Source organism: Magallana gigas, chromosome 5 (assembly GCF_963853765.1).
Source record: "Magallana gigas chromosome 5, xbMagGiga1.1, whole genome shotgun sequence".
Lineage (NCBI taxonomy): Eukaryota > Metazoa > Mollusca > Bivalvia > Ostreida > Ostreidae > Magallana > Magallana gigas.
This window is the reverse complement of record NC_088857.1, coordinates 30,671,377-30,685,023: the sequence shown is the minus strand read 5'-3', so window position 1 is coordinate 30,685,023 and position 13,647 is coordinate 30,671,377. Positions and strand designations below refer to the sequence as shown.

Sequence of the window (13,647 nt, the reverse complement as noted above, 5' to 3'; positions counted from 1 at the left end):
TGAAATATAGTAATATTACACAAATGTTATAAACCATTCACTTTGAATACACAGTTTTCTGTCTAATCCAATAAATGAATAACAATCCATTTTTTAAAAAAAATATTTCCTGTTAAATGAAATTTATGGTTTGTTAAAGTTACAACTCGTATCTGGATTGATCCAAACCTAGTTGCTCTAAAACCTTTTTAAAAGTTATCAAACTTTTTCAGAAAATATTTAGGCTTAAGAACAAAGTTTCCAAACCATTGGACGGTAAGCAGTTGATGGATAAATCCTCATAATGACCACAATTGTGTGATCCCCAGCCATTATGTCTACAGTCTTCAATTCTTGATTCAGATCCATCACAGTAAACATTGTCCATCCAAATCTGACCTGTCCCTCCTCCATTTCTTGCACAACAATATGCTTCAGACGTGTTCCTAAACAGTTGTCCATAACAATTGATTCATCAACCAATTTCAAACTATAAACGTCTTTCATTTCTAGAGCGAAACGAACTTGAATTAATATTGATCATAGTGAGTTTAATAGCTCATTGAAGTTGAAAATATTTTGATGACCAAACAACAATATAGATAAAATAAATTTTGGACGACTTCAAATACGTTCATTTTTTTAGCAAGCAATGTTGAAATGACCAAACATGCAAAACTTTCACTTCGAAAACACGATCTCAAAAGATACAAAAGATCCCTTACCAAGGTAGCCCTAAGGTTCGACAAACAACGGAAGCGATTCTACCATTAAAACCATCATCACACACTGTTCCCCATTCTCCGTTGTGGAACACTTCTAGTCGACCTTCATATTCAGTCGCTCCTCCCACAAGCCGCACTGTAGAATCTTAAATAGAGTATCAACTTTTAATTAGTGCTTGCTTTATTTTTCAGAATGTCATTTCAGCTACCTATGTGGTTTTAACTAAACCCCCTTATTATGATTGATTTGAAGCAAAGCAGGATTATTACGAGGTACAAACAATGTATGGGTAAATGTATCATTAGATTGTGATAAATCTTATAAATAAAATTTTCTTACTAATGGGCGGTAAGCATTTGATTGATAAATCTTCGGAATGGCCACAATTGTGCAATCCCCATCCGTTATGGTTACACTCTTCAATTCTTGCTTCAGATCCAACACATCGAACATTGTCCATCCAGATACGACCTGATCCTTGTCCATTTCTTGCACAGCAATAGGCTTCAGATGCATTCCTATTTTTTTAAACCGTTTCTGAATTATTTCTTTATTCCATAACGATTCTTAGGTACATGTAAATGAACCAATGGTAACATTAATCGTTTATGATATGTTTTGAATCATTATTTAATCTAGTATATCAAAAACAACTGCTAGTAGTTATAGAAAATCCCCTAAAAGCAATATATAATCCAAAAAAGGAAATCTGAGAGACTTTTACTGTTTTACAGATTTTTCTTACTTTCTTTTCATTTTTTCATCTGAAAATGAATATAATCTAATATATTTGTGTAAATAAACGAATCTCAAATAATTAAAACAAAGTTCATAGCAAGAGCCATACGAGGGCAGACCCAAGGAACGGCACACAACTGCAGCAATTCCATCAACACCTCCGTCATCACAAACGGTTCCCCATTCCCCATTGTAAAATACTTCTAATCGCCCCTCATATTCGTTTGATCCTCCAACAAGTCGGACGGTATTACCTGAATAGAGAGCAAATTGTTTCATGTGATGAAATTTACAGCACCAAAGTAATATATTTCCTATTCGGAATGATCATTGATATCTAACTACAAAGTATAATGCTTTGATGTTATACATGCATGGTTGCAATATACATCCGTCTATTTGTATGATCAGTGTATATATGATAAATAATGTGTGCTCATTTTGCTTCTATAAATGATAAGGTTCCAATCATCATATTTATCACGTACAACTTGTAACCAAACATTTGACATCAGAATACATTTACGCTAATAAAATTGGTAAAGTAGACAGACAAATAAACTCGAACTTATAGTCTGTCCCAAGTTATTGCTTTTTTAACTTTTTGATGATTTTTAATCAAAATACACATACCTATGAAGGATATACAGTTGAAATTGATAAAGGGAAAATATCCAAGATATCTTCATTGACACATGATAATTTTTCACTCATCAAAGTTAACAGGTTAAACCCCAAAGGCTTTCTATTTTGGGGTTGTGTATTGACACCTGAGGTGGTAGAGGGGGCATTTCAAAACAGATAATCTTGACATTTTTTATGTCAGTGGATGAATACATTTCTGCACAAAAGTATTTATGATTATCGAATTATCACTCAATGGTACAGGAAAAACTCCGGACGGAGTAGAGAAACCCGGAATAAATTTTCGGTTAAGGTTATATGTATATTTTATGTAAGATTATATGTAAGATATCTGTATGTACAGCTGCTTCTTGTTATCGATCGATATCAAAAGTGAATTCTGAAGGTCAAACGAGTTTATCTAGAAATAAAATTAATTTTATCATAGAAGACAAGTCTGAATCAAGAACTGGTTTGGCTCAATATGCAACGCAGTGGTCTTAAACTAAACAACGTGATCGTTAACAATCTGAAGGAGAACAAAAATCTAGAACAGTAAGAATTACTTGTCGTTCCCAAAGTAGTAGGAGCACTTTGAGAAACTGTTGTTGTAGTCGTAGTTGGAGCTCTTGTTGTTGTGGTTGTAGTTGGAGCCTCCGTTGTTGTGGTTGTAGTTGGAGCTTCTGTTGTTGTGGTCGTAGTTGGAGCTTCTGTTGTTGTGGTTGTAGTTGGAGCTCTTGTTGTTGTGGATGTAGTTGGAGGACTTGATGTTGTGGTCGTAGTTGGAGCTCTTGTTGTTGTGGTTGTTGTTGGAGCCTCCGTTGTTGTGGTTGTAGTTGGAGCTTCTGTTGTTGTGGTCGTAGTTGGAGTTTCTGTTGTTGTGGTCGTAGTTGGAGCTTCTGTTGTTGTGGTCGTAGTTGGAGCTTCTGTTGTTGTTGTGGTTGTAGTCGGAGCTTCCGTTGTTGTGGTTGTAGTTGGAGCTCTTGTTGTTGTGGTCGTAGTTGGAGCTTCTGTTGTTGTGGTCGTAGTTGGAGCTCTTGTTGTAGTGGATGTAGTTGGAGGACTTGATGTTGTGGTCGTAGTTGGAGCTTCTGTTGTTGTGGTCGTAGTTGGAGCTTCTGTTTGTGGGGTCGTAGTTGGAGCTCTTGTTGTTGTGGTTGTAGTAGGAGCTTCTGTTGTTGTGGTCGTAGTTGGAGCGTCTGTTGTTGTGGTTGTAGTTGGAGCTTCTGTTGTTGTGGTAGTAGTTGGAGCTTCTGTTGTTGTGGTCGTAGTTGGAGCTCTTGTTGTTGTGGTTGTAGTTGGAGCCTCCGTTGTTGTGGTTGTAGTTGGAGCTCTTGTTGTAGTGGTCGTAGTTGGAGCTTCTGTTGTTGTGATCGTTGTTGGAGCTCTTGTTGTTGTGGTCGTCATTGGAGCTCTTGTTGTTGTGGATGTATTTTGAGCTGTTGTTGATAATATTGTACTGGTTGCTACTCAATTATTTAGAAAGTTTGTTTTAATATATATTAGAAAAAAATGTTTGATTAATTAAGTATTTTACTGTAATTTAGTGATATTAAACAAATGTTATAAACCATTCACTTTTAATACACAAATACAGGATGAATTATATATAGTGCTTGCTTCGTTATTTCAGAATGTCACTCCAGCTACCTATTTGGTTTTAAACCCCCTTTTTACGATTGATTTGACGCAAAGCAGGATTTAAACGAGGTAACCACAATGAATAGGTAAATAAATCATTAGATTGTGATAAATCTTATAAATAACATTTTCTTACTAAAGGACGGTAAACATTCGATTGATAAATCTTCGAAATGGCCACAATTGTGCAATCCCCAGCCCATATGGTGACACTCTTCAATTCCTGCTTCAGATCCAACACATTGAACATTGTCCATCCAGATACGACCTGATCCTTGTCCATATCTTGCACAACAATAGGCTTCAGATGTATTCCTGAATATTTTGAAAACCGTTTCTGAATTATTTCTTTATTCCTTAACGATTCTGAGATACATGTAAATGAACCAATATTAATCGTATATGATATGTTTTGAATATTCTTTAAACTAGTATATCAATTAAAAACAACTGCTAGTAGTTATAAAAAAAAACCCCAAAGCAATATATAATCCAAAAAAGGAAATCTGATAGACATCAACTGTTTTACAGATTATTCATATTTTCTTTTCATTTTTTCAAATTTAAAAATGAATTTGATCTAATTAATAATCAAATCTCAAAAAATTTAAACAAAGTTTATAACAAGAACCCTACCAAGGCAGACCCAAGGAACGGCACACAACTGCAGCAATTCCATCAACGCCTCCGTCATCACAAACTGTTCCCCATTCCCCATTGTAAAATACTTCTAATCGCCCCTCATATTCGTTGGATCCTCCAACAAGTCGGACGGTATTACCTGAATAGAGAGCAATTGTTTTATGTGATGAATGTTACAGCATCAAAGTAATATATTTCCTATTCGGAATGATTATTGATATTTAATTACAAAGTATAATGCCTTGATGTAATACATGCATGATGGCAATATACATTCGTCTACTTGTATGATCAGTGTATATATATATATATATATATATATATATATATATATATATATATATATATATATATATATATATAAAAGAAATGATGTGTGCACAATTTGCTTCTAATAAATGATAAGGTTCCAATCATCATATATATCACGTACAACTTATAAACAAATACTTGACATCAGAATACATTTACGCAAATAATGAAATTGGTCAAGTAAACAAACAAATCAAATCGAACCTATAGTCTGTCTCAAGTTATTGCTTTTATAATTTTTTGATGATTTTTAATTCAAATCCACATACCTATGAAGGAAATACAGTTGAAATTGATAAAGGGAAAATATCCAAGATATCTTCATTGACACATAATAATTTTTCACTCATAAAAGTTTAAACCCCATAGACTTTCTGTTTTTGGATTGTGTATTGATGCCTGAGGCGGAAGAGGGGTATTTCAAAACAGATAATCTTGATATTTTTTATATTAGTAGATAAATGAAGTTTTGCACAAAGGTATTTATGATTATCGAATTATCACTCAATGGTAGAGGCAAAAACTCGGGACGGAGTAGAGAAACCCGGAATAAATTTTCGGTTAAGGTTATGTGTATATTATATGTTAGATATCTGTATGCACAGCTGCTTCATGTTATCGATCGATATCAAAAGTGAATTCTGAAGGTCATACGAGTTTATCTAAAAATAGAATTATTTAATCTTATCATAGAACACAATTCTGAATCAAGAACTGGTTTGGCTTAATATGCAACGCAAAGGTCTTAAACTAAACAACGTCATCGTTAACAATCTGAAGGAGAACAAAAATCTAAAACAGTAAAAATTACTTGTCGTTCCCAAAGTGGTAGGAACACTTTGAGAAACTGTTGTTGTAGTCGTAGTTGGAGCTCTTGTTGTTGTGGATGTAGTTGGAGGTCTTGATGTTGTGGTCGTTGTTTGAGCTCTTGTTGTTGTGGTTGTAGTTTGTGCTTCTGTTGTTGTGGTTGTAATCGGAGCTTCTGCTGTTGTGGTCGTAGTTAGAGGTCTTGTTGTTGTGGTTGTAGTTGGAGCCTCCGTTGTTGTGATTGTAGTTGGAGTTTCGGTTGTAGTTGGAGTTTCTGTTGTTGTGGTCGTAGTTGGAGCTTCTGTTGTTGTGGTTGTAGTTTGTGCTTCTGTTGTTGTGGTCGTAGTCGGAGCTTCTGTTGTTGTGGTCGTAGTTGGAGGTCTTGTTGTTGTGGTTGTAGTTGGAGCTGTTGTTGTTGTGGTTGTAGTTGGAGCTGTTGTTGTTGTGGTCGTAGTTGGAGCTTCTGTTGTTGTGGTCGTAGATGGAGCTCTTGTTGTTGTGGTTGTAGTCGGAGCTGTTGTTGTTGTGGTCGTAGTTGGAGCTGTTGTTGTTGTGGTCGTAGTTAGAGGTCTTGTTGTTGTGGTTGTAGTTGGAACCTCCGTTGTTGTGGTTGTAGTTGGAGCTCTTGTTGTTGTGGTTGTAGTTGGAGTTTCGGTTGTAGTTGGAGTTTCTGTTGTTGTGGTCGTAGTTTGTGCTTCTGTTGTTGTGGTTGTAGTTGGAGCTTCTGTTGTTGTGGTCGTAGTTGGAGGTCTTGTTGTAGTGGTCGTAGTTGGAGTTGTTGTTGTTGTGGTCGTAGTTGGAGCTGTTGTTGTTGTGGTCGTAGTTGGAGCTCTTGTTGTTGTGGTTGTATTTTGAGCTGTTGTTGATAATATTGTAGTGATTGCTACTGAATTATTTACAAGTGTGTTTTAATATATATAAGAAAAAAAATTATGATTACTTTAAAAGCATTTCACTGAAACATAGTGATATTAAACAAATGTTATAAACCATTCACTTTAATACACAATTTTCTGTCAAATCAAATATATAGATACCAATCCATTTTTAATCGACTACATATTCAGTCGCTCCTCCCACAAGCCGAACAGTAGCATCTATATACAGCATGAATTATAGTGCTTGCTTCGTTATTTCAAAATGTCACTTCAGCTACCTATTTGGTTTTAAACCCCCTTTTTACCATTGATTTGACGCAAAGCATGATTATTACGAGGTGCATACAATGAATGCGTAAATGTATCATTATATTGTTATAAATCTTATAAATAAAATTTTCTTACAAATGGACGGTAAACATTCGATTGATAAATCTTCCAAATGGACACAATTGTGCCATCCCCAGCCGATATGGTAACACTCTTCAATTCTTGCTTCAGATCCAACACATCGTACATCGTCCATCCAGATACGACCTGATCCTTGTCCATATCTTGCACAACAATAGGCTTCGGATGTATTCCTGAATATTTGAAAACCGAATTCCGAATTATTTCTTTATTCCATAACGATTCTGAGATACATGTAAATGAACCAATATTAGCATTAATCGTATATAATATGTTTTGAATATTCTTTAAACTAGTATATCAATTAAAAACAACTGCTAGTAGTTAAAAAAATCCCCAAAAAGCAATGTAAAGTCCAAAAAAGGAAATCTGATAGACATAAACTGTTTTACAGTTAATTCATCTTTTCTTTTCATTTTTTGTAATCTGAATATTTGATCTGATTGATAATCAAATCTAAAAAAAAATCATACAAAGTTTATAACAAGAACCCTACCAAGGCAGACCCAAGGAACGGCACACAACTTCAGCAATTCCATTAAGATCGCCGTCATCACAAACTGTTCCCCATTCCCCATTGTAAAATACTTCTAATCGCCCCTCATATTCGTTGGATCCTCCAACAAGTCGGACGGTATTACCTGAATAGAGAGCAAATTGTTTTATGTGATGTATTTTACAGCACCAAAGTAATATATTTCCTTTTCGGAATGATTATTGATATCTAATTACAAAGTATAATGCCTTGATGTTATACATGCATGGTTGCAATATACATCCGTCTATTTGTATGATCAGTGTGTATATATATATATATATATATATATATATATATATATATATATATATATATATATATATATATATATATATATATATATATATATATATATATATATAAGAAATGACGTGTGCACAATTTGCTTCTAATAAATGATAAGGTTCCAATCATCATATTTATCACGAACAACTTATAAACAAATACTTGACATCAGAATACATTTACGCAAATAATAAAATTGGTAAAGTAAACAAACAAATCAACTCGAACCTATAGTTTGTCTCAAGTTATTGCTTTTATAATTTTTTGATGATTTTTAATTCAAATACACATATCTATGAAGAAAATACAGTTGAAATTGATAAAGGGAAAATATCCAAGATATCTCCATTGACACATAATCATTTTTCACTCATTAAAGTTATCAGCTTAAACCCTATAGACTTTCTGTTTTTGGATTGTGTATTGATGCCTGAGGCGGTAGAGGGGTATTTCAAAACAGATAATCTTGATATTTTTTATATTAGTGGATGAATGAAGTTTTGCACAAAGGTATTTATGATTATCAATATATCACTCAATGGTAGAGGCAAAAACTAGGGACGGGGTATGGAAACCCGAAATAAAAATGTTCGGTTAAGGTGATATATTTATTATTTGTAAGATTATATGTAAGATAACTGTATGTTCAGCTGCTTCTTGTTATCGATCGATATCAAAAGTGAATTCTGAAGGTCATACGAGTTAACCTTGAAACAGAATTCATCTTATCATAGGAAGACAATTCTGAATCAAGAACTGGTTTGGCTTAATATGCAACGCAGAGGTTTAAAACTTAACAACGTGATCGTTAACATTCTGAAGGAGAAAAAAATCTGAAACAGTAAAAATTACTTGTCGGTCCCAAAGTGGTAGGAACAATTTGGGAAACTGTTGTTGTAGACGTAGTTGGTGCTCTTGTTGTTGTGGTCGTAGTGGGAGCTCTTGTTGTCGTTATCGTAGTTGGAGCTCTTGTTGTAATGGTCGTAGTTGTAGCTTCCATTGTTGTGCTTGTAGTTAGAGCCTCCGTTGTTGTGGTTGTAGTTGGAGCTCTTGTTGTTTTGATTGTAGTTTGAGCCTCTGTTGTGGTCGTCGTAGTTGGAGCTTCTGTTGTTGTGGTTGTAGTTGGAGCTCTTGTTGTTGTGGTCGTCGTTGGAGGTCTTGATGATGTGGTTGTAGTTGGAGCTTCCGTTGTTGTGGTTTTAGTTGGAGCTTCTGTTGTTGAGGTCGTAGTTGGAGCTTCCGTGTATACGGTTGTAGTTGGAACTGTTGTTTTTGTTGTTGTAGTTGGAGCTATTGTTGTTGTGGTTGTAGTTGGAGCTTCTGTTATCGTGGTCGTAGTTGGAGCCGTTGTTGTGGTTGTAGTTGGAGCTCTTGTCGTTTTAGTTGTACTTGGAGCTCTTGTTGTTGTGGTCGTAGTTGGAGTTCCTGTTGTTGTTGTCGTAGTTGGAGCTTCCTTTTTTGTGGTTGCAGTTGAAGCTGTTGTTGTTGGAGCTCTTGTTGTTGTTTTTGTTGTAGTTTCTGTTGTTGTGGTTGTAGTTGGAGCTCTTGTTGTTGTGGTTGTAGTTGGAGCTCTTGTTGTTTGCGTTGTAGTTGGAGCTTCCGTTGATGTGGTTGTAGTTGGAGGTCTTGATGTTGTGGTTGTAGTTGGAGCTTCTGTTGTTGTGGTCGTAGTTGGAGCTTCTGTTGTTGTTGTGGTTGTAGTCGGAGCTTCCGTTGTTGTGGTTGTAGTTGGAGCTCTTGTTGTTGTGGTCGTAGTTGGAGCTTCTGTTGTTGTGGTCGTAGTTGGAGCTCTTGTTGTAGTGGATGTATTTGGAGGACTTGATGTTGTGGTCGTAGTTGGAGCTTCTGTTGTTGTGGTTGTAGTTGGAGCTTCTGTTGTTGTGGTTGTAGTTGTAGCTTCTGTTGTCGTGGTCGTAGTTGGAGCGTCTGTTGTTGTTGGAGCCCTTGTCGTTTTGGTTGTAATCGGAGCTCTTGTTGTTGTGGTCGTAGTTGGAGCTCTTGTTGTTATGATCGTAGTTGGAGCCTCCGTTATTGTTGTTGTAGTTGGAGCTCTTGTCGTTTTGGTTGTAATTTGAGCTTCTGTTGTTGTGGTCGTAGTTGGAGCTTCTGTTGTTGTTATGATCGTAGTTGGAGCTTTTGTCGTCGTGGTCGTAGTTGAAGCGCTTTTTGTTGTGGTTGTCGTTGAAGCTTCTGTAGTTGAGCTTTGGATATGTTGTCCATTTGCTGTTCGCGGGGTCGTAGAATTTTTAGGACAAGGAGTTGTTGTAGTTTCTACACTCACTTTAGATAAAAGAATTAATACAAACGCATACATTACAAGATAATTTTTGTTATTGTCTAAAATCTCTTTGAAAACAGACATTTGCAAAAAGTGTTCAGAAAATAGTATTAAAAGTCAAGTGATAAATTTTACCTCAAATGTTTTTTAAGCAGATTGAACATGGATTTTATAAACCGTATAATAAAGAAATAAATTAAGATGAGTGATTTTTACCTTCTGGTTGCGAACATCTGACAGCCACATCCTCTACATGATTACAATTATGAATGGTCCATCCCCGATGCTTGCAAACTCCTATATCGGTTTCTGTTCCTAAACAATCAACATCGTCCAACAAGATTGGTCCATTTCCAAAACCGAACGTAGAACAGCTCATAGAAATTGCGCCACGCCTACAACAAAAACCAAAGATTTTCTTTTTAAAACAATTTATTAGGATTATAGCTATATATAATACAATTACTGCTGTTTTCTTCGATCAATACGATGATTTAGATACCCGAGAAGTACAATATTCACCGAACCGAGCCGGAGCCGAGGTGAATATGTATTGTACTTCTAGGGTAGCTAAATCATCGTATTGATCGAAAAGAAAACCCAGCAATAATATCTTACAAATGATTCAGCGATGAATTGATACAGACATATATTAAATTGAGTGTTATAAAGCAACGTTTTAGTTTGAAGCCATAGCCGAACCTATTGAACTCGTCATTGGACGGTCTATTTTTTAAGTCCAATGTAGAGAAAATTAAATGTTATATTAACCTCATAGGTCACGTGCAGGTGAATATAACATTCTGTTTTTCAAGATAGTTGGATATGAGCCAATCAGAGAACTAGAAATTAATCATATAATAATACTGATTGCTTGGTCTGTGGCAGTCTTATGCTTCTTTAATATCATTCATACCACTGCACATAAATAAGCTTAATTTTTTTTTCTATTACTAAAGGAAAGAAATAAAGTTAAAAAATAGCCAGGACCTTCCAGTCCTTTTCTATGTTAATATTAAATGCCTAACTCACGCTGAAAAGCCCAGAGAATTGCAGACGACAGTTGTATCCTTGTCGTCCCAGTAATCGTCACAAATGGTTCCCCAGACACCATTGTAAAACACCTCAACTCTCCCCTCCAACGGCGTCTGTCCTCCCACAAGTCTTACAGGTGTTCCTGTCAACCGGGTTAAAAAGAAAATGAAACTACAGTTTAAAAAATAACTGCCATACCCATAGTTTATTTAGTTTGGTTGCACTAATACACGCATCGTATAGTTTATTTTGTTTAATATAATTAATTGGAGATTGTCAAAGCACATTTCTTTGGTGTAAATAATTGTTGACGCTGTGTCTGTAAAGAAATTTTTAATTTTTTTGTTGTTGTTGTACCGGTTCCGCTAGGATAACACTGCACTGCGGCATCTTCGTGATTGTCACAGTTATGGTTTCCCCAACCGATGTGTTGACAGTGAAAGATATCGCTTTCGGTCCCAAAACACTCAACATTGTCCAGCCATATCTGTGGACCGCCTTTGCCGTAGACTTCACAGCACAAGCCTTTGGCATTTTTTCTGAAAATTACAAAAAGTTCAAAGATAAACAATTAAACCATCCAAAAGTGTCCCAAAAAGACAACTCGCACATTTTCTCCTAAATTAAGTTATATATATCTTTTGACGATTGGTTATAACTGTATACGACATATGTTCAAAATTAGTCAGTTGCAAATTTATTATCAACGTCGGTGATTTTTTTTACCTTAGATAGCATTCTTATTTTTAACAAGAGAGTTTCTTTTCTTTAAGACAATTTTTACATTTATAAGATTGAAAAAAGTGGGTTTGTTTCATTATAAAATCTAAAAATTGCCAATAAATATCAGAAAAACTTGTTTTGAATATATGAGTATATACTTAATGAAAGACAGGTGTTGTTTAGTAAATAATATTCTCTGTGTCTTTTACCTTGAATATCCCAGCATCCCGCAGACCACCGCTGCGTCACGGTCATCCCAGAAGTCATCACATACCGTCCCCCACACCCCCTTATTGTAGATCTCTACCCTACCCTCATGGGGCGTGGCACCATCCACAAGCCGTACTAAGTTCTCTTTTAAAAGAAGCAGAAGATATTACTGTGATAACTGCCTAAAAGAGATACGATCAAATCGTTTCCAAAGCATTGACACATTTCTGCTTATTGTCATCAATTTTGATTAATAAATTACGAAACACACATTTCTTAAATAAAATGTCCGGATAGGGCCGAATAGCACGTTCATAATGAGTTTCGTCATACAACTCGCCATTCTACTGACTCAATTAAACGCACAACACACCGTCCCGCCAACATATCTTCTCTGTCACTCTGTAACCCAACTTTCTGCTGCGCTGTCATAAATTCAGAGTGTTATCGCACTGGCGTGATGTGTGACAGCGCAACGGCCAGTTCTGCAAAGTTACGTTAGCAAGTCGGGGTGTTGGGTGATAGCACAAACGCAACGTGTGTGTAATTGCTATTATAGCACGTGTGTTGCGCGATATTTTGTTGGCGCGACGGTGTGTTTTGCAAATATGTTCAAAAGGTCAAAATTATTGATACCGTAAGTTTTTGTGATGTGGCAGCGTGGTAGATTTCTCTATATTATGTTTGACCTTTTGCAAATGGCCTTATAATTGAATAATTAAAATCGAATTTATTAAGCTTTAGGTCTATTGAAGTAAAGTTAAAATCTAGATAACTTTTTTCACAAACAATTGTTACATAATGATGTATTAGAATGTGGTCCTTACTTTCAGTGCAGTTATCACCGTAGTATCCTGGAGAACACTGACAGGAGAACTCATCGATACCATCTATACATGTAGCGTTGTTTTTACATGGAACAGACTCACAATCGTCAATATCTAAAATAAGGGGAAAAAACTCTTACGTTGGTTAAGCAGTGAATATAGTCAGCACATTGTTAATATGACGCAATGTCGACAAAACAAGGATAATAATTAAAAGACTTGAGATTTATAATTGAGAAAAACATTCTAAATCATTATATTACTTCATTTTAAAAAATAAAATAAAACGTTCTGTTTTTATTCAACATTGTACCACTGTCATTTTGTCTGTAACATTTACTTAGATACCAACCAGTAGAACAGTTGACGTCAGTATATCCTCTATGACAATGACATATGTATCCGCTGATGACGTCAGAACAGGTGGCGTTATTTTCACAGGGAGCGTCCCTGCATCGTATGTAGCCTTCAAAAGAGTGAACAGTAAAGTAAAGATCAACTGTAGAGAACGTGATTTATTCATTTTCAATATTACATGTAGCTTTGTGTATTATTGACTTAAAAATTACATAGCTGAAACAAAATCGGTGATCAAAGGGTTGCATATCTACGTACGGTTTTCACATCGGGGTCCATAATGGTCTACATCACAAAGACACGAGAAGGAGTTGATGCCGTCTGTGCAGGTCCCAGAATTTAGACACGGATCGGAAGCGCATTCATCAACGTCTGAGAAAAACGATATACATGTATACATGTGTATATTTTCTAACTGAATATGTATAGGCATTTAAAACTATCAGATCAGTGGATAAAGATATTTTTTTAAATGGATTGTATTATAATATGAAGATGAAAACGGATGGAAATATTTTTGGTTTGTGTCAAATAGAAAAAAATTAAGACAGCCGAAACTGTCAATCAACCTGAGCCGATAACCGATACTCAGATATTGATTGTAAGGTTTTTATGTTTTACTAGTATAGCAATTTG

At 35.5% G+C, this 13,647-nt stretch overlaps 1 protein-coding gene across 8 annotated transcripts in view; it reads right to left on the bottom strand.

Annotated features, from left to right (window-relative positions):
* Positions 1–13,647, bottom strand: part of LOC105338278 (uncharacterized) — a 50,925-nt gene that overhangs the window by 17,147 nt on the left and 20,131 nt on the right. For 3 of the 8 annotated variants that reach the window (XM_066084233.1, XM_066084237.1, XM_066084238.1), the window contains 18 exons: positions 13,270–13,383; positions 13,007–13,120; positions 12,655–12,768; positions 11,827–11,971; positions 11,252–11,433; positions 10,892–11,036; positions 10,076–10,254; positions 8,434–9,861; positions 7,255–7,399; positions 6,753–6,931; positions 5,474–6,355; positions 4,345–4,489; positions 3,845–4,023; positions 2,634–3,536; positions 1,553–1,697; positions 1,045–1,223; positions 705–849; positions 247–425 (listed from right to left, as the gene is read on the bottom strand). In XM_066084233.1, the coding sequence (XP_065940305.1) occupies positions 247–425; positions 705–849; positions 1,045–1,223; positions 1,553–1,697; positions 2,634–3,536; positions 3,845–4,023; positions 4,345–4,489; positions 5,474–6,355; positions 6,753–6,931; positions 7,255–7,399; positions 8,434–9,861; positions 10,076–10,254; positions 10,892–11,036; positions 11,252–11,433; positions 11,827–11,971; positions 12,655–12,768; positions 13,007–13,120; positions 13,270–13,383 (5,502 nt within the window). The remainder of the gene's footprint in view (positions 1–246; positions 426–704; positions 850–1,044; positions 1,224–1,552; positions 1,698–2,633; positions 3,537–3,844; positions 4,024–4,344; positions 4,490–5,473; positions 6,356–6,752; positions 6,932–7,254; positions 7,400–8,433; positions 9,862–10,075; positions 10,255–10,891; positions 11,037–11,251; positions 11,434–11,826; positions 11,972–12,654; positions 12,769–13,006; positions 13,121–13,269; positions 13,384–13,647) is intronic. The other 5 variants (XM_066084234.1, XM_066084235.1, XM_066084236.1 and 2 more) reach the window with 5 other exon arrangements.